General features: G+C 37.8%; 1 protein-coding gene across 10 annotated transcripts in view; it reads right to left on the reverse strand.

Annotated features, from left to right (window-relative positions):
* Positions 1–21,418, reverse strand: part of CCDC15 (coiled-coil domain containing 15) — a 71,360-nt gene that overhangs the window by 31,758 nt on the left and 18,184 nt on the right. For 7 of the 10 annotated variants that reach the window (XM_087868322.1, XM_087868321.1, XM_087868323.1 and 4 more), the window contains 7 exons: positions 20,583–21,188; positions 19,887–20,009; positions 19,517–19,639; positions 17,597–17,668; positions 16,553–16,675; positions 9,893–9,985; positions 8,413–8,516 (listed from right to left, as the gene is read on the reverse strand). In XM_087868322.1, the coding sequence (XP_087724448.1) occupies positions 8,413–8,516; positions 9,893–9,985; positions 16,553–16,675; positions 17,597–17,668; positions 19,517–19,639; positions 19,887–20,009; positions 20,583–21,188 (1,244 nt within the window). Of the gene's footprint in view, positions 1–4,195; positions 5,954–8,412; positions 8,517–9,892; positions 9,986–16,552; positions 16,676–17,155; positions 17,279–17,596; positions 17,669–19,516; positions 19,640–19,886; positions 20,010–20,582; positions 21,189–21,418 lie in introns of those variants that run through there. The other 3 variants (XM_087868328.1, XM_087868325.1, XM_045798048.2) reach the window with 3 other exon arrangements.

Below are 21,418 nucleotides of genomic sequence, written 5' to 3' on the forward strand. Positions count from 1 at the left end.
TTAATGGTACTACCATTCATTTAGCTACCCAAGAACAAAGTTAGAAACTACCCTTGACAGGGGCGCCTGGGTGGCTCAGTCGTTAAACGTCTGCCTTGGGCTCAGGGCGTGATCCTGGCATTCTGGGATCGAGCCCCACATCAGGATCCTCTGCTGGAAGCCTGCTTCTTCCTCTCCCACTCCCCCTGCTTGTGTTCCCTCTCTCGCTGGCTGTCTCTATCTCTGTCAAATAAATAAATAAAATCTTAAAAAAAAAAAAAAGAAAAAGAAACTACCCTTGACAACACCAAACCCAACTGGTCATTGAGTCCTATGGATTCTATTTCTTAAGTTTTATTAAATATGTGACTCTCTGTTCCCAATGTCCCCCATCATCTCCTACCTCAGCTACTAAAATAACTTACTAACTAGACTCTTTGCCTTAGCTTTCTGTCCTCTCCAGACCATTCTGTACTGTTGTCAGAATAATCTTTCTAAAATACAAATCTGACAAGACTTATGCCTTAAAATCTTTCAATAGCCTTTTGATAGCCCCTCTGCCACTTCACTTCCACCAATTTAGTCACCCCAAGTCTTCACACTGTTTCCCACACATATGTTACACTTTCCTACTACGTTCCATGACCATCTAGCAAATTTCAATTCCTGATTCAAGACCCCGCTTGAGTACTAACCCATCTACATATAAAGCCTTTCTTGACCTCCTTAGACTATCCCTAACTGGGGATGTACTGTATGGTGACTAATATAACAAAATAAAAATTATTAAAAAGAAAAAAGACAAACCCTGCCTTACTTCTCATATAGCATTATAATTATTATTTTCATCTCCATTTGTCTGGCCTCCCTTGGTTCTCATCCTATTTACCATCATCATGATCATCCTATTTACCACCATCATCATCACCATCATTATCATCATGGTCATAATAGCTACTATTTACCACGATTTTATTCAATGCCAAATACAATGTTAAGTATTTTACATATATTTCTCAATTTAATTCTATCAACAACCTAGGAGACAGGGATTATAATCTTCATTTTATAATTAAAAATATTGAATCTCAGAGGTAAAGAAATAGGCTGAAGGTTACACAGCTAATAAGTTGCAAATTCAAACCTAAGACTATTTGATTCCAAGCCTGTGCTATGAACCACTACTACCCTGCCACATATTCACATTTAATATTCTCAGCATATAATGCAGTACCTGGCATGTGCCAGATTCTCAATAAATGTTTGTTGAAAAATACCAAATGAAATAATATACGAAAGCCCTTCTAAATTATAAAACTCTGCGTGAATACCATTATTTGCTTTCACTCTCAGTTTATGTTGATTTTTCTACTTCACCATCCTTATCTGCTTCCCCAGTAAACACATATTTATCCATCTAGGCCCAACGGAAATGTAATAATTTCTCTAACTTTCCAGATGGAATCAGTAATCCCTTTTCTGTCTTCTCCAGGATTCTGTACCTACTTCTTCTATTGTAACAATTATACTACTTACTTGCACACAATTATTCCCCCATCCACCTTGGATTATGAATTCCTCAAGAAAAGGAACCACATTTTATTTATCTTTGTAATGCCTATGTCTAGGACAGTCCCATGATATGAAAGTGCCAGATTAATGTTTGCTGAGCAAATGCAGAATCACTCTCAAATGTGGATAAGAAGTGAAGTCCTTGCTTTGGAACCCAACCCCCCCCCAGCTTTATTGAGAGATAACTGACAAAAATATTGTGTAACTTTAAGATGTATAATATATATCAATGATTTCTTATATATATAGTATGGACTAATTACCATGATATTAGTTAACACTTTTATTACTTCACAGTTACCTTTTGTTTGTGTGTGTGATGAGAACATTTAAAATCTACTCTCCTAGCAAATTTCAAGTACTGTAATGACAGTCACCACACTGTACATTATTAGATCCCCAGAGCTCCTTTATCTTATAACTGAAATTTTGCAGCCTTTCACCAACATCTCATTTCCCCCACGCTCCACCCCCACCCCCCGGTCCTGGCAAACGCCAATCTATCTCTATTTCTATGAGTTCATTTTTTTAGACTTCCCATATAAGTAAGGTCATAAAGTACTTTTTTCTCTGATTTATTTTACTTAAGCATAATACCTCAATGTACTTTCATGTCAGAAATGGCAGGATTTCCCTTTTTCATGGCTAAATAATATCCTATTATATATGTACCACATTTTCTTTATCCATTCATCTGATGACGGACACTTAAGCTGTTTCCATGTCCTAGCTATTGTGAATAATGCTGCAATGAACATGGGGGTGCAAATACCTCTGTGAGATAGTGATTTCATTTCCTTCACATATATACTGAGAAGTGGTATTGTTGGATCATACAGTTCTATTTTTAATTTTTAAGGAATCTCCACACTGTTTTCCACAGTAATGCACTAATTTACATTCCCACCAATAGTGTACAAGTTTCCCATTTCTCCACATCCTTGCCAGCACTTATCTCTTTTCATATAACAGCCATTTGAAAGGTATGAGGTGATATCTCATTATGGTTTTGATTTACATTCCCCTGTTGATTAGTGATGTTGAGCGAGCACCTTTTCATGCACCTATTGATCACTTGCATGTCTTCTTGGAAAAATGTCTATTTAGGTCCTCTGACCATTTTTTAAATTGGGTTGTTTGAGGTTTTCTTTCTATTGAATTGTGTAAGTTTCTCATATATTCACCTTATCAGGTATATACTTTTGAAATATTTCTCCCATTCCACAGGTTGCCTTTTCATTTTGTTGACTGTCTCCTTCGCTGTGCTGAGTGAAGTCTTTTAGTTTGAACAGTCCCACTTGATTCTTTTTGCTTGTTGTTTGTACTTATGATGTCATATTCAAAAATCATTGTCAAGGCCAATGTCAAGGAGCTTACTCCTATGTTTTCTTCTAGGAGTCTTATAGTTTCAGGTCTTATGTTCAAGTCTTTAATCCATTTTGAGTAGATTTTTGATGGAGTAAGTTAGGGGGCCACTTTCATTCTTTTGCATGTGGATATCCAATTTTCCCAACACTATTTATCGAAGAGACTATCCTTTCCCCATCGTATATTCTTGACCGCTTTGATGTCAATTAACTGATTTGTTTCCAGGCTTTTTATTCTGTCCCATTGATCTATGTATCTGTTGTATATGTTACAACCATACTGTTTTGATTACTATGCTTTGTAATATAGCTTGAAAGCAGGAAGTGTGATGCTTCCAGTTTTGTTCTACTTTCTCAAGATTTCCTTCACAGGGGTGCCTGGGTGGCTCAGTCGCTTGAGGAGATTTCCACTAAGGTCATGATCTCAAGGTCTTGGGATCCAGCACTGCTTTGGGAGGTCCACACTCAGCGGGGAGTCTGCTGGAGATTCTTTCTCTCCTTCCGCCCCTCCCCCCAACGTGCATGCAGGTACACGCAGGTGTGCATGCGCTCTCTCTCAAACAAATCAATAAATCTTAAAAAAAAAAAGATTTCTTTCACTATTCAGGGTCTTTTGTGGTTCCACACAGATTTTAGAATTTAGTATTGCTTTTTCTATTTCTGCTTTAGAACTTTGACAGGAACTGCATTAACTGTGTATTGTTTTAGATAGTATGAACATCTTAACAATATTAATTCTTCCAATTTATGAGCTTGGAATATCTTTCCATTTATTTGTATCTTCTTAAATTTCTTTCATCAATATGAAAATATTCACTTCCTTGGTTAAATTTTTTCCTAAGTATTTTATTCTTTTTTATGTTATTGTAAACAGGATTATTTTCTTAATTTATCTTTCTGATAGTTCACTGTTAGTATATAGAAACGCAACTGATTTTTGTAAACTGATTTTGTATCCTGAAAAATACAGGAATTACTGAATTCATTTATTAGTTCTAACAAGTTTTTGGCAGAGTCTTTGGGGTTTTCCATATATAATATCATGTCTTCCGCAAATAGTTACAGTTTGATTATTCCTTTCCAATTTGGATGCCTTTTATTTCTTTTTCTTGACTAAATGCTCTGGCTAGGACTTCTGGTAATAAGTTGAATGTTAGTGGGGAGAATGGGCATCCTTGTCTTGTTCCTGATCTTAAAGGAAAAGATCTCAGCTTTCCTCCTCCTCCTCCCCCTCCCCCTTCCCCTCCTCCTCCTCCTCCTCCTCCTCCTTCTTCTTCTTCATCTTATTTTTTAAAGATTTACTTATTTATTTGAGAGAGAGTGAGAGCACACTTGTGAGCAGGTGGAGGGGCAAAGGAAGAGAATCTTCAAGCAGACTCCCCACTGAGCACAGGGCCCTACAGGGGCTCGATCTCAGGAGCCATGAGATCATGACCTGAGATGAAACCAAGAGTCGGACACTTATCCGACTGAGCCACCCAGGCAATCCATGATTTCAGCTTTTCACTATGGAGTAGGATAGCTGTAGGCTTGTCATGTAGGGATTTATTATGTTGAGGTACATTCCCTCTGTATCAGTTTGAGAGTTTTTATCACAAATGGATATTGAATTTTGTCAAATGCTTTTTCTGCATCTATTAAGACGACAATATGATTTTTATCTTTCATTTTGTTAATGCAGTGTAACATACTGATTGATCTGTGGTAGCTGAACCTTCCTTGCATCCTTGGAATAAATCCCACTTGATCCTGGTATACGATCCTTTTAATGTCCTGTTGAATTCAGTTAGTTAGTAATTTTTTGTTGAGACTTTTTACATCAATGTTCTGGGATACTGGCCTGTAATTTTCTTTTCCTGTAGTGACCTTGTCTGGTTTTGATATCAGGGAAGACCTTATAAGGAGTTGGAAAGTGTTCCCTCCTCTTCAGTTTTTTGGAAGAGTTTGAGAGGACTGGTGTTAATTCTTCTTTAAATGTTTAGTAGGATTCACCAGTGAAGCCCGGTCCAGGACCTTTGTTTCTTGGGAAGTTTTTGATTACCGACTCAATCTCGTTACTTGCAATTGGTCTGTTTAGATTTTCTATTTCTTCACATTTCAGTCTGGAGAGGTTACATGTTTCTAGAAATTGATGCATTTTTTTCTAGGTTGCCCAATTTGTTGGCATATTATTGTTCACAGTAGTCTCTTATGACCCTTTATGTTTCTGCAGTATCAGCTGTAATGTCTCCTCTTTTGTTTATAGTTTTATTTATTTGAGTTCTCTTTTTTTCTCTTGGTTAATCTAGCTAAGCATTTCAGTTCTGTTTATCTTTTCAAAAACCAACTCTTAGTATCATTGATCTTTTCTGTTTTTTTCCTATTCTCTATTTCTGCTCTAATCTTTATTATTTCCTTCCTTCTGACTAACTTTGGGCTTAGTTTGCTCATCTTTTTCTAGTTCCTTAAGTTGTAAGATTAGGTTGTTTATTTGAGATCTTTTTTCTTGAAGGCATCTTTTAGCTGTAAACTTTCCTCTTAGAGCTGCTTTTGCTGTATACCATACATTTTAGTATGCTGTGTTTCCATTTTTGTTGTCTAAACATTTTATTTCTCCTTTGATTTCTTCTTTGAGCCTTTGGTTGTTCACACGTGTGCTACTTGATTTTCAAGTATTTTTGAATTTTCCAATTTTCCTCGTTACTGATTTCTACTTTCATACCAATGTGTTTGGAAAAGATACCTGATATAATTTCAATCTTCTTGAATTTGTTAAGACTTGTGTTGTGGCCTATGTGGCATATGATCTATCTTGAAGAATGTCCTGTATATTCTTGAGAAGAATGTGTGTTCTGCTGTTGTTAGACAGATTGCTCTGTATATGTCTGTTAGGTCCATTTGGTCTTTAGGGTTGTTCAAAACCAATGTTTCCTTATTAATTTTCTATCCATTGTTTAAAGGAGGATACTAAAGCTTCTACTATTATTGCACTGCTGTTTATTTCTCCTTTCGGTTCTGTTAGTATTTGCTTCATGGTTAGGTACTCTGTACATGTGCTGCCAAAGCAAAGACTATGTTTAGATACTCTGATGCTGGGTGTATAAATATCTATAATTGTTACATCATCTTGATGAATTTACCCCTTTATCATTATGTAATGACCTTCTCTGTCTATTGTGACCCTTTCAACTTAAAATCTATTTTGTCTGATATAAGGATAGACACCCCCACTCTATTTTGGTGCTCGTTTGCATGGAGTATCTTTTTCTATCCCTTCACTTTCAGCCTATATATGTCCTTAAAGCAAAAGTGAGTCTCTCATAGGCATCATTTCTCTTTTAAGACAGTGTGGTTTTGGAAAAAGAATTAACAAATAGGTCAGTGGAACAGAACAGAGAGCCCAGAAATAGACCTGCATAAATATAGTTAACTGATCTCTGACAAAGGAGCAAAAGCAATACAATGGAGCAGAGATAGTCTTTTCAACAAATGGGGTAGGAACAACTGTGCAGAAAAATGAATCCAGACACAGACCTTACACCCCTTAGAAAAATTAACTTAAAATGGATCATCGAGCTAAATGTAAAACACGAAATGATAAAGCTCTTAGAAGATAACACAAAAGAAAATCTAGGTGAGGGGCACCTGGGTGGCTCAGTCGGTTAAGCGCCTGCCTTCAGCTCAGGTTATGATCCCAGGGTCCTGGGATCCAGCCGCGTCGGGCTCCCTGCTCAGTGGGGAACCTGCTTGTCCCTCTCCCTCTGCCCCTCCAAACTCCCCCACCCCCTGCTCATGCTCTCTGTCTCATGCTCTCTCTCAAATAAATAAATAGAATCTTAAAAAAAAAAAAAAAAAGAAAATCTAGGTGACTTTGAGTATGGCAATAATTTTTTAGATACAATACCTAAGGCATGATACATAAAAAAATAACTGCACGCTGGACTTCATTAAAATTAAAATCTTCTGCTCTCCAAAAGATAGTGTCAAAAGAATGAGAATTAAACCCACAAATGAGGGAAAATATTTTTATCAAATAAAACATTTGATAATATTTTTATCAAATAAAAAAAATTTGATAAAGGACTATTATCCAAAACTACAAAGAACTCTTAAAATTCAAGAACAGGAAAACAGGGGCGCCTGGGTGGCACAGCGGTTAAGTGCCTGCCTTCGGCTCGGGCGTGATCCCGGCGTTATGGGATCGAGCCCCACATCAGGCTCTTCCGCTATGAGCCTGCTTCTTCCTCTGCCACTCCCCCTGCTTGTGTTCCCTCTCTCGCTGGCTGTCTCTATCTCTGTCAAACAAATAAATAAAATCTTTAAAAAAAAAAAAAAAAAGAATAGGAAAACAAATAACCCAATTAAAAAATGAGCCAACGACCTAAACAGACACCTCACCAAAGAAAACGTACAAATGGCTAATAAGCATATGAAAAGATGCTCCACATCATACATCATGAAGGAATTGCACATTAAAACAACAACGAGATACTACTACACAACTGTTAGAATGGCCGAAATCCAAAACACTGACAACACCAAATGCTGGAGAAGATCTGGAGCAACAGGAACTTTTGTTCATCGCTGACAAAAATGCAAAATGGTACAGCCACTTTAGAATAAAGTTTGGCGGTTTCTTTCAAAAGTAAACATACTCTTACCATACGATCTAGCAAACACACTACTTGGCAATTACCCAAATGAGGTGAAAACATACACCCACATGAATCTTGCACATGGATATTTAAAGCAGCTTTATTTATAACTGCCATATCTTTGAAGAAACCAAGATTCCTTCAGAAGGTGGATGGATAAACAAAACTGTGGTACAACCAGACAATAGAATATTACTCAGCACTAAAAAGAAATGAGCTGTCAAGCCATAAAAAGGTATTAGAGGAAACTTAAATGCATATTACTAAGTGGAAGACAGACAATTTGAGAAGGCTACATATTGTATACCAACTATATGACATTCTGGAAATGGCAAAACAATGGAGACAATAAAAAGATCAATAGCTGCCATGGGCTGGGAGGAGAGAAAGATGAATAGGTAGAGCATGAAGCATTTTTAGGGCAGTAAAACTATTCTGTATGATATTATATTATGTGGATACAAGCCATTATCCATTTGTCAAAATCTACAAGAATATATAACACCAAGAGTGCATCCCAAAGTAAAATACGGATTATACTGTGTGAGTGGAAGTTCATCAGATGTAATAACTATACTACTGTGATGCAGGATGTTGAGTGTGGAGGAGGCAGTCCATGTATACCACAAGGGGGTCAATAAAACTCTGTACTTTCTGCTTCATTTTGCTGTAATCCTACAACTGTTCAAAAAAAAAAAAAGTCTATTAAAAAAAACATAGCTCTTAACTACCTTTCATACTTCTATCCAGATAAAAAACGGTTGTTTCCACTATGGATCAGAAGGCAAAACCACTGCCTGATTATTTCTAAAACTTAGCTTTCAAAATCATCTTAACTTGTAATGGATCAAAGAACTTACTTTTCAACTTTCTTCTGATGTTCTTTTTGCCTTTGTTGTTCTTTTACTTGTTCTCTTTCAATATCCATGAAAAGCCGTCTATATCTCAGGTATTGCTTTTGACGCTAAAGGAAAGAAGTTAAAATTGTTAAGATTCTGCTCTCAGAGGACTTTCCAAAGAAGGAAAATATCCTTGTGCTATAGATATGCCAGATGATACAAAAGTCACATGGAATTAAGTCCTTAATTTCCTTCTATTTTAGGGTGACCTAGGATAATATCACAAACAGCAAGAGCTTCTCATTCTCAAGCACATGGCTCTTAGATATTACAGGCAAATAAGAGAAAGAAGTACTAATTTAGTTTGCCCTTAGTATAACCCTTTGTCAACAGCACTTGATGAAATGACTATATTTGATATGATAAAATATAATACTACATTTACTCTGTGTTCCTAAGTAACAAGTACCATAGAAGCAGGGCCAAAGAAAGAATGTGAGAGGTATTTTATAAAAGAACAATAGTCACTTTAAATTTTCAAAATTAAAACCACATCACAAAAGTATACTCTAACCCTAGCCTCATATGGTAAGAAAGAGGGAACAAGGACTGAGGAATATCTGAGCACCATACTTTCAAAGGGAACAAGTATAGGGGCGCCTGAGTGGCTCAGGCGGTTAAGCGTCCAACTCAATTTCAGCTCACGTCATGATCTCAGGGTTGTAAGATCGAGGGCCATGTTGGGCTCATGCTGGGCATGAGCCTGCTTGGGATTCTCTCTCTCCTTCTCCCTCTGTCCCCCTCTCCCCTCGCAAAAAGGGAACAAGTATAATAAAAGCAAGTGCTATTGCCCTGTGGGTTACATAGTCTCTGGGTTTATATATTCTCCTTAAAGAATTATTTATTTATATAAGCTCCTTAAAGGGCACTAGTGTACACATAGACATGTTTTTGCCCTTTGAGTAGCTTATGTCCTTTCGGTAAAAATTATTAAAATTCTAATAGCTGGTCCTTAATATTGAGGCCATCACAAGCATCAGTGGCGCTTTTTTAAAAACACAGATGCCCCAAACCTACCTTTTCATATACTGATCAGTATATCTGTTTGGGTCCAGGCATTTGTATTTTGAAAAAAGCCCTACATCTGATTCTGGCACATGGGCAATGTTAAAAACTGTTGGTTTAAACCAACTTGAGATTGAGAAGGGAAAAAAAGAAGTCCTAAGTTAAAACCCTTCCTTTAAGTTATTGTGACAAATACCCACTAATGGGAAAAATTCACCAGGATCAGATCTCTGATTTCCCATCAAGGTATCCTAAATCTTAGAAGCTTGGGAGAAAAGTTCAACACATTATAATGACTCAAGTAACTTCTCTGCCTTTATCCATGGAATTTGTAGTATTGGCTCTTACTGTGTAAGAACACAGTAAATCGTTCCCAATTTCACATACGCTATTATAGTAGAAACACTGTTGTCCAAAAGCAATTATCATTACATACCTCTTTTTTGTCTTCTTCCTGATCTACTCCAGACTGAAGCATCAGTGGAGTTTGGAATTCAGTGTTCAATCTTGATTGATAAGCATCATAAACCTGTTAGAAGTCCAGTCACAAAAGGGACAAAATTGCCAAAAGCTAGCCCTGTATGTGCTTTTGATATTTTCATCTATTGTTTCTTTTCTCCTGCAGCCTTAACCTCAACTGGATAAAAACAAACAAATAAAAAATCAATAAAATAAAATAAACTTAAAAAGAACAAAAGAAGCAGATTCAGAAGGAATAAACTAAACAAAAAATAATAAACCAAAGAAAATGACTCAAGTCAAAAACACGGATGAATTAATAAATCAAAATGTTCAGAATGGAAGTTCCAAAGTGGTCACTTGAAATCACTCTGAGTATGCTTAGGACTGAATCCAGGATATAAAGCCAGATCCCTTATTATCTCAAATCTGTAATCATTTTCAATTTATACAACTCTTTTGGTGGGTGTGAGCCCAAATAAGAACCCAAAAATATCATAACATCAACTGACATGGAAGGAAGGAAACTGGAGCTAATTTCCCCCCATATTACTAGAAAAGCCTTATGACATACCTTGATATACCTACTTTGTTATGGGTCAAATTACGATCTCTAACTTTTAGAATGAAAGCTTAGTATTACTTTTTTCTAGCTTAAAAGTTACATATCTTTTAGCAAAGTTGCAGGATATAAGATCAGTATACAAAAATCAATTGTATTTCTTTATACTTGTAATGAACAGTCTGAAAATGAAATTAATGGAAAAATCCATTTAAAATACCATAAAAATTACTTAAAATTAACAAAGTGTAAATTTTATCCTCTGAAACCTACAAAACTTTGTTGGAAGAAATTAAAGAAGGTCTAAATGAATGAAAAGACATCTCCATTTCATGGATTGGAAGACTTAATTGATAAGATGGCAGTACTCTCCAAATTGATCAACAGATTTAATGCAACCTCCATCAAAATTTCAGATGACTTCTTTGTAGAAGTTGACAGGGTGATCATTCAATTCAAATGCAAGGGACCCAGAACAGCTAAGATGGTTTTGAAACAGAAGAACATAGTTGGAGGAATCACTCTTCTCAATTTCCAAACTTATTACAAAGCTACAGTAATCAAGATAGTGTGGTACTGGCATAAGAACAGACTTAAAGGAGGGCACGTATTGCATGGTGCACTGGGTGTTATACACAAGTAATGAATCATGGAACTTTACATCAAAAACTAGGGATGTACTGTATGGTGACTAACATAATAAAAAAATATTATTAAAAAAAGAACAGACTTAAAAAAAAAGAATAGGCTTATAGATCGATGGAACAGAACTGACAGTTCAGAAACAAACCATTATATTTACAATCAACTGATTTTTGGCAAGAATGCTCAATGGGTAAGAAGAGTCATTTCAACAAATGATGTTAGGACCACTGGATATCCACATGCAAAAGAATGAAGTTTGATTCCTACCTTAATACCACATATAAAAATTAACTCAAAATGGATCACAGACCTAAATGCAAGAGATATAAAATTCTTAGAGGAACACGTAAGAGTGAATCTTCATGATCCTGGGATAGGTGGTTTCTTTTTTTTTTTTAATGTTTTTTTATTATATTATGTTAGTCACCATACAGTACATCCCTGGTTTCTGATGTAAAGTTCGATGATTCATTAGTTGCATATAACACCCAGTGCACCATGCAATACGTGCCCTCCTTACTACCCATCACCAGTCTATCCCATTCCCCCACCCCCCTCCCCTCTGAAGCCCTCAGTTTGTTTCTCATAGTCCATAGTCTCTCATGCTTCATTCCCCCTTCTGGTGGTTTCTTAGATATGACACCAAAAGCACAATCCACAAAAGAAAAAATAACTACCTTAGACTTCTTCAAAGCTAAAAACTTTTGTGGTACAAAGGAAACCATCAAGAAAACAAAAAGACAGTCTACAAAATGAGAGAAAACATTTGTAAATCATGTAACTAATAAGGGACTTTTATGAAGACTATATTAAGAATTCGCAAACTCAGGGGCGCCTGGGTGGTACAGCGGTTGGGCGTCTGCCTTCAGCTCAGGGCGTGATCCCGGCGATCTGGGATCGAGCCCCACATCAGGCTCTTCTGCTATGAGCCTGCTTCTTCCTCTCCCATTCCCCCTGCTTGTGTTCCCTCTCTCGCTGGCTGTCTCTATCTCTGTCGAATAAATAAAGAAAATCTTAAAAAAAAAAAAAAAAAAAGAATTTGCAAACTCAATAATCAAAAGACAAATAACTCAATTACAAATTGGGCAGATATTCTAATAAGCAGTTTTCCAAAGAATACAAATAGCCAATGAGCACATGAAAAGATGCTTACCATTAACCATCAGGAAAATATAAATCAAAACCACAATGAGATACCACTTCACACCCATTAATATAGCTATAATTAAAAAGACATTTAGTGCTAGTGAGGATGTGAAGAAATTAGAACCCTCAGACACTATTGGAAGGAATGAAAGATATGTGGCCGCTTTGGAAAACAGTTTGGCAGTTCCTCAAAAGATTAAGTATAGAGTCACCATATTCCCAGCAATTCCACTCCTTGGTATACTCAAGAGAAATGAAAACACATATCCAGAGAAAAACTTGTATGCAAATATTCATAGCAACATTATTCATAATAGCCAAGAAGTAGAAATGATCCAAACGTCCATCAACTGATGAATGGATAAATGTGCTATATGCATAAAATGGAATGTTATTTAATGATACGAATAAAGCACTGCTATACACTACAAGGTCAACAAACTTTGAAGACATTATGCTAAATGAAAAAAGCCAGTCACAAAAGGCCACATATTCCATGATTCCCATTTATATGAAATGTCCAGAACAGGCAAATCTATAGACAGAGAAATTGGTTACTCGTTGCCTAGGATTGGGGGGGGTGGTGTGGAGGAAAAAGGAATTGGCAGCTAACGGGTAAGGACTTTTGTGGTATGACGAAAATGTTCTAAAATTTATTGTGGCAAACTTTACACAACCCTTTGAATAAACACTGCACTGTATACTTTAAATAAGTTAATTATATTACAGTATATAAATTACAGTCAATCCTCAATATTCCATACTCCTTATCTGTGAATTTGCCTATTCACAGAAATTTATTTGTAATCCCAAAATTAACACTTGTGATGCTTTTATGGACCTTTGCAGACATGCGTAGAACTGTGACAAATTTGAGTCACCAGATATGCATGTTGCCAGCTGAGTGATGCTCTGCTCTTTTTGTTTCAGCCTTCAAACTGTAAACAAGTATTCTTTTCAAGGTCTATTTAGTGCCACAGTTTTTGCATTTTTGTGCTTTTTATTGGTGATTTCACTATTTAAAATGGCTCCCAGAGCACCTGGGTGGCTCAGTCGGTTGAGCGTCTAACTCTTGATTTTGGCTCAGGTCATGATCTCAGGGTCCTGGGATCGAGCCCCAGATCTCGTCGGGCTCTGAGCTCAGGGGGAGTCTGCTTGAAAATTCCTCTCCCTCTCCCTCTGCCCTTTCCCTGGCTCGCTCTCTTACTCTCTCTCTCTCGAAAATAATCTTTTTTAAATAAATAAAAAACAGAATAAAATAAAATAAAATGGCTCCCAAGCACAGTGCTGTGAAATACTATCTAGTATTCCTAAGCATAAGAAGGCTTGATGTGCCTTATGGAGAAAATACACGTATGTGATAAGCTCATTCAGGAATAAGCTATAGTGTTACTGGCTCTGAGTCCATGTTAATAAATCAACATTATGTATTAAATAAGGTGTCTTTAAACAGAAATTCACATAAAACAGTCACGTATAGAACAGTGACCAAAACATTGTGATCAGAGGCTCACAAAAACTTAACTCTGTATCTCCCCTAGGAACAATGGTTTAGTATTCACCAACTCAAAGTTTGTGGCAACTTTATATAACTACTGTGAATAACGAGAATTGACTGTATACCTCATTATTTTAAAAATTATTTATTTGTTATAGATAAAATCTGAAAATGATACATAGCAGAGACCGATGGTAGTTATTCCTGGAATTTTGGGTTATTTTTTCTTTTTATTTGTGTTTACTTTTGCTACAATAAAAATGAAAACATTTTCTGCTTTCAAAAAAAGTAAGAAAAACCAGACTTTCAACACTGGGCAAGGAGTAAGCTCACTATGGACCTGTCTGTCTCACTGATTCTAACTAAAGATTCCAGGAAATGTGGCCTGTGGTATCTGGAGAGTGTAGGGGTTGGGTATCCTTAGAAGGAATGAGCTAGAAAAGTGGATTCCTTAAATCTGTGTATGAATTGACATATATCCCAAAATCACCCCTGAGTTGTGCATGCATGGAATGGACCTAAAAGAGTATAATGAAGGCTTTGAAAATTGAATTAACGTTCAAGCCACTGTTCACAGAAGGTGAGAAAGAACTTATAAACTTAACCAGGTTGATGGCCTGTTAGAACAAATAAACAAAAGATGCAACATGTTTCAGAGGATTTCAATAGAAGCCAGAGTCTCACAATATAATATTCAAAACTGGACCCAGAAGAAAGGACGGCAAGAGAATCCAGAATACGGTCCAAAGACAGATAACTCTTCTTCTGACATAGTAGGAATAGGTAAGAATGCCAAAAAAACAAATGGCTGAGGGAGTTATTGCACGATGGCTTCTCTTTTCTTCATGAAAGTGTGAGAGTATGGGGATGTAGCAAGAACTTTACAAAGTATTTAAGGTTTACTATTATTAGTGTGGGCCACAGGAGAGGGAGCTGACAAAGGGCAAGCAAGAAAAATCCTAAGCAGCACGGGGGACTAAGCAGCTGTGACTATAAACCCTAAGTATGACTGTGACCTAAATCTACACTATTAAAGTGTTTTTTCCAATAAGGCTGGATTATTTCAGGAGCCTAAAAGGAGAAAGGACTGATCCAGGGGACCAGGGCTTGTATGGCAGAAGGATAAGAAGAAGAGGTTCTGACAACCAAGACAGCACCCTCCATCAAACAGTTAGCTCTGCCTCTTCTGTGCTCAGTTAATGCCTTATGCACCCTCTACCATTAATTATGTTGCTTCATAATTATCTGCTTATGCGTCAGTCTCTCTTCTTTAGACTGTCTGAAATTTGAGTTCTGTGTCTGATTCACAACTGTATCTTTGATATTTTGCACCTAAACAATGGCTAACACCTAACAAGGTGTTCAGTAAATGTTTGATTGCTTGACTAATTCAAAACATATTTAGCAAGAGACTATCAGGTACCAGGCACTGTACTAGACAGGCTGTCCATATGCTGGTAAACACATCAGGTATGGGACCTCTCCTCACAAAGCTTACAGACCAGTGGAAAACATGTTAAATAAGTAAATTATTACGAATTGTTTTGTGTACTGAGAAGGAAAAAGAATGCAAGAATAGAGAAAACAGAAGAGAGGAGACCTATTTTTGATAAGGTGGTCAGGACAGTCTTTTCCAAGGAGGTAACATTTAAGCTGAAACCTGAAGGATGAGAAGGGACCAGCTTTGTGAAGAAAAACAGAGAAGGATATCCAGGTAAAGGAGAAAACATATGCAACAGACCTGAGGTAGGAAAGAGCCCAGCATACTTCAGGATATGTAAGTGACAACGTAGAATAAAACATGACAGCGTCCCTTTAGGCCAACCTCATAGAGACAAACTAAAAATTACAAAAGAGCTACAGTGTGGTCCTGAAAACCTCAGCCCAAATCCTACTTTCTGTCTTTATGCTCCTTTTCTTCTGCTCTCTTAAAAGGGCCAAGAGGAAATGTCTCTTTATCTCTTTTATATATCCTAACAATACTGGTTGCCTGAAGGCTCTGTTGTTAAAATAACATAAAAATCACAAGATAGAAATTATCTAGACAGTGATAAGTTCTAGTGGGAATAAACTAGACTTCAGTTAACCCATGAAGGAATCTTTGGAGGCCAAATTATTGTAACCTTTTCTTGAAAAACTATAGATCTTAACTCAGTACATCGAAGCTTAGGCAATATAACCCTAATAAGCTCCAGCCTACACTCTGAACAGTTTATTTCTTGGTGATCCCATCTCATGCTCTACCAGTTTACTGATGGAGATCTAGGCCTGGCCATTGGGTGGAAGATCGTCCTGACCCCTCTCCCTGAGAAACCACTCATTTCTTCCCCTCGCATGCCATAAAAGACAGTGGCCATCAGAAATACACCTCTTATGGGGCGCCTGGGTGGCACAGCGGTTAAGCATCTGCCTTCGGCTCAGTGCGTGATCCCGGCATTGTGGGATCGAGCCCCACATCAGGCTCTTCTGCTATGAGCCTGCTTCTTCCTCTCCCACTCCCCCTGCTTGTGTTCCCTCTCTCGCTGGCTGTCTCTATCTCTGTCAAGTAAATAAATAAAATCTTTAAAAAAAAAAGAAAAGAAATGCACCTCTTATAAAAGAGCACACATATAAAATATAGTTTTTCCCATACCCTAGGCTTCAGTGAGAGAACTAAAGTAATCTTAGGTCAGGATAAGTTTTACACACTATGGAATAAAACAAGAATCTGTTTTGTGCTCAGCCTTCCCACTTCCAGCTCTGTAGGTGCCTACAGTCCTACCTAAATTCCATTACTCACACTCTACCTGTCTTCTGCTGGAAGCCTCTCTCTGGGGCTTGGCTGGCAGATGCTGATGGTCATCCAGAAGCAAATTCTCTTGCCATCTTTCAGCTGTCCCAACAGATGGCTGCTGCCTGAAGTATAAGCTCTAAAAAAAATATGAAAGCAGTCACCAAAGTATGTGAGCAGTGACATAATGCTAGTAAAAATACTGTAGGCTGCAGTGATAGCCCTGACATACTCTCTACAAGTCTCTTAGATTAGTCTGATACATAACGGCATCAAAGTAGACATGACACTCCTTGCCACTATTACGCATCTTCACTGTATCCACAAAGCCATCATAAATCTCTTCATCTATAAAACAAGGATAATCATAGTATCTATCTCCCCAGATTATTGTGAGAATGAGAAATGAGACAATGGATACAAAGTTCTAGAACTAGTTTGGTTATGGAAAGTGCTTAACAAATGCAAGCTGTTACTCATATTATCAATAGTATTAGTAAGAGAGAACACTACCAGAAGCAGCAGCAGCAGCACTGTTGTTGGAAGCATAGCTCTGGCAAGCCCAGATCAAACTCTGATTTATTTTCTGCTGTTTACTTTTTACTGCACTCTGATCTACCTGCTCTCCAGCTGAACCTGGATCCTGCATATCATGTAAAACATATTCGTGGCACTCCGGAAATAACTCCTTTCTCCATCTCTCAACTGTCACATTATGTAAGGCCTGCCCATAGTTCCTGTGCTAAAAGACAAGGTAAACATTGAACATCAGCTGTCAAAGCAGAAGCATCATGCCAGGGCAATGGTAAAAGCCTCAGTGAAGAGGCCTGAAGCAGTTTCAACAGGTCAGAATGGTATGATACATCGCAGAACTAGAAGACAGGATAGCTCTGCTCACTATTTACTAATCTTAACACTAAACCCCTAAGTAGTTACTATATTTCCCTGTTAAACTTGAGCCGAAACCTAAGCAATTTATTCTCTGCTACTTATTCCTCACTGTATTCTGCTCTACTTATTCCCCAGAGAGGCACGATCTTAAACACTGGGTGAAACATACCGATGGCACTCCAGAAGCCATTCTTTCGATCTCCCATTTCTCACAAGATGAGGGTTGCTTGATATACTTGCTCTAAAGGAACAACAAAATACAAAACAGTCTAAGCAGAAATGATTAGTGACAACTAATGACTAATGACATCAGTGACAACTTTAAAATAATGATACTAGGGGAGGATAACCCAACAGAGTTGGTGTGCATGCGTGCCTGCATGTGTTAACACAAAATTCCCAAATATAAATCAAAGTAGGAATGAAAATAGTATAATGGATCCCAAGATACCCAGCCCCCAACTTCAATAATTAGCAACATTTTTTTCCATCTGTCTCTTTTCCCACATTTTCCTGGACTATTTTAAAGCAAATCCCAGATTATTCTGGTACTTCTTTTTTCTTTTTCTTTTTGCATTCAATAACATGTTTGGAAGAAGTAAGGCAACAAAGTAATATTTTTATAATGTTGCTAGCATTTTCCCAAAGTACAGCCAGGAAACAAGCTGGTGTCATTTCCAAAAGTACTCCTACTAGATGTCCCCAATAACTCCATGCACAAACACTAGCAATGGTAAAGTTCAGGCAGTTCTAAGGCGGCAAACAGCTTGTTTTACCCTTCTTCATAACTCGTTTGCACACTGGTAAAGCAGAATGTCTGCTTTTGGTGTACTGCTTCAGCTGGCCAAGAGGAGAAGCCCTTGTATTTATAAAACTAAATGAAGAAAGTCAAATATGCTCCAGGATGTGAGTTTATGCAGAACGCTCTACTGTTAACCAATCACTATCATACAAACCCTGTCTCTCGGTCAGCCCAAATGACAGAGATATGCTTTCTCACCTGGACAGACCTGAGGTCTGGCACACTTTGAAATAACTGCAAATGTAATGCTCTTAGCCTCACTCTAGAAGCTTTAACTCTATGTAGCCTACATGTGAACTAGCTTGGTAAGCTCCAACCCAAATCCTAAGTAATTTCATCTCTGTTACTCTTTTAGGAAGGAGAGTCTTCGGCCTGTATTCTGCTCTGCCTGTTCCCTAGGGGAAGCTCTATTCTGGGTTTTAGGTTCAACATACTGATGATACTCCAGAGGCAATTCATCGCTCATTCCTTCTGCTCTCATATAAGATGGCAGTTGCTTGAGAAACATGTTCTAAAGGAATAAAAATAAAAAGCAAACTGTCTGACCAGGGCAACACGCTAATCATAATATTGTAGGTTTCAATGAGAACTCCAGGGAAATGGTACCAGGTGAGGATATGCTGATACATTTTAACTTGAACAAGGATATACTACTTTTATTTTATGCTATTTTTTTTAAGGATGTAACACTTTGAGCTCAACTCTGTAGACCTAATTTTTTAATCCTAATCTGTGACAGAGTAGTCTGACCAACTCCCCATATGTTAAATAATTTAGGATCTGGCACATCTTCCTACACTGTTCATGCAGGGACAGTGTGTTTGTGGCTAATACTGTGGGCTTCAGCAGAAGTTGTAGCATAATCTTAGTAAACTAAAACAGTTTGATTCTACAATAAGAATATGAATGTGGGGGCGCCTGGGTGGCACAGCGGTTAAGCGTCTGCCTTCGGCTCAGGGCGTGATCCCGGTGTTATGAGATCGAGCCCCACATCAGGCTCCTCCGCTATGAGCCTGCTTCTTCCTCTCCCACTCCCCCTGCTTGTGTTCCTTCTCTCGCTGGCTGTCTCTGTCTCTGTCGAATAAATAAATAAAATCTTTAAAAAAAAAAAAAAAAGAATATGAATGTGATTTAGCAACCTTCTAAATGACAGAACTGTTTGACTGATACAGTTCATCAGGCCAGGGAATTTTGTACCTGTCTTTATACTTCACGTTACCGATTACTGGGAATATATAAAGTCCAGTTACTTTATCTCCCGTTCATCTCCTTTCTATTCTGCTCTACCTGATCTCTGATGAAGGTCTGGTCCTGGAGTTTAGGAGGCAGATACTGATAACCTGCCAGAGAAGAGTCTTCTCTCCCTTTCTCACTTGACATATCAGAATATGACTCCTTGAAGCGTACTTTCTAAAAGAAAACAAAAACACTAATTGTAAATTGTCCAGTAGGAATAATATGATAGTAATAATACTATAGGCTTTATTGAGAGCCTTACAGTAATTTTTTTAACTCAAGATAATGTGAAATGTGGAATAAAACAGAAAGCCATACTTTTCGTCATTTCCGAAGTCTAGCTGAGAACAACCTTTGCAAGTTCCAAACTAAACCCTGAACAATTCAGTTTCTGCTGGTGTCTCTCCTTTTTCTGTTCTACCTTGTCCCTGGTGGACGTCTGATCTTGATGCCTGGGTAGGAGATCCTGATGGACATCCAGAGGAAACACCTGTCTCCCTCTTGGGCCTATCAAAATTGATGCTGGCTGCTTCAAATTTGCTTCCTAAAGAAAGAACAAACACAAAATACCAACTGTTCAGTTAAGAAAGACAGGTTAACCAATACTTTAGGCTGTGGTGAGAATTCTGGCATTAACTGAGGTCAGAGTATAACTGAACATGATATGAAATAAAAGAAAACACTATATTCTATTCCACATAAGCCCAGTTACAACCCTATGTAATTTACTTCCTGTTGATCTCTTTCTTATTTTCGGCCTAATTGATCTCTAGTGGAGGGCTGGCCTTGGAACCTGAGTAGTAAATGATACTGTTGCACACTTGTGGGCCACTCCTTTTTCTATCTTTCAGCTGTCAAAGCAGATAATGGCTGTCAGAAATATTTTTACTAATAAAGTTTAAAAAAAAAAAAGTAAATTGTCCAGTAAGGGGTAATGTGCTGCTGATAATACTTTAACATCTAATGAGAATGCCAGACTTTTGAGGAATTAATGAAGAAACTATTTTTTCCAACACTATGACTCTCCAAATCAGCTACAATTTAGACCTTGCAAATCCCACTCCAAAATTTAAGTAGCTATTTCTTCTTGTTATATCTCCTTTCCACTCTATTTTACCTGATCTCTGGGTAGAAAACGCTGATGATGGTCTTTCGGTAGAAAATCCCGGTCTTGAAATTTGGATTGCATATTCTGGTCTTCAGGGAGAACATGCTGGTCTCTGGGTAGAAAATGCTGGTCCTGACATTCGGGTAGAATATTCTGGTCTTTGGGTGGAAAATCCTGGTCTTTAAGTAGAAAGTCCTGGTCCTGACATCTGGGTAGAATATTCTGGTCTTTGAGAAGAACACACTGTGCTTTGGGTAGCAAATCCTGGACTTCAGACACAATACTCCCATCTTCTAGTTCAACAATCTGGGCTTCTGGCATAATACCCTGAGTTTTTATCTTAACAGCCTGGGCTTTAGGCTCAGTGGCCTGGGCTTCGGGCTCAACAGCTTGGCTTTCCAGCTCAATAGCTGGGGTATTGAACCTTGGCTCAACACTCTCGGCTTCTGGCTCAACACTCTCAGCTTCTAGCTCAACACTCTGGACTTCTATCAAATCACCTTGGGCTTCTGGAAGATAATTCTGGGCTTCTGGAAGAATATTCTGAAGGCCTTGAAGATCTAATTCCTCTTCCTCTTTCATCACAGCAAATAATGGATTTTTGAACTGTACTTTCTAAAAGTGAACATAAACATCAAATATAGAATGCCAGGTAGTAGCAACACTCTAGGTTTTCCACAAGATTCCTAAAATAATCTCAAAAAGATATGGTAGTCAGGGGCGCCAGGGTGGCTCAGTGGGTTAAACATCTACCTTCAGCTCAGGTCATGATCCCAGGGTCCTGGGATCGAGGCCCGCATCAGGCTCCCTGCTCAGTGGGGAGCCTACTTCTCCCTCTCCCTCTG

The sequence above is a fragment of the Ursus americanus genome, chromosome 16 (genome assembly GCF_024610735.1).
Source record: "Ursus americanus isolate L20-20 chromosome 16, mUrsAme1.1.p, whole genome shotgun sequence".
Classification (NCBI taxonomy): Eukaryota; Metazoa; Chordata; class Mammalia; order Carnivora; family Ursidae; genus Ursus; species Ursus americanus.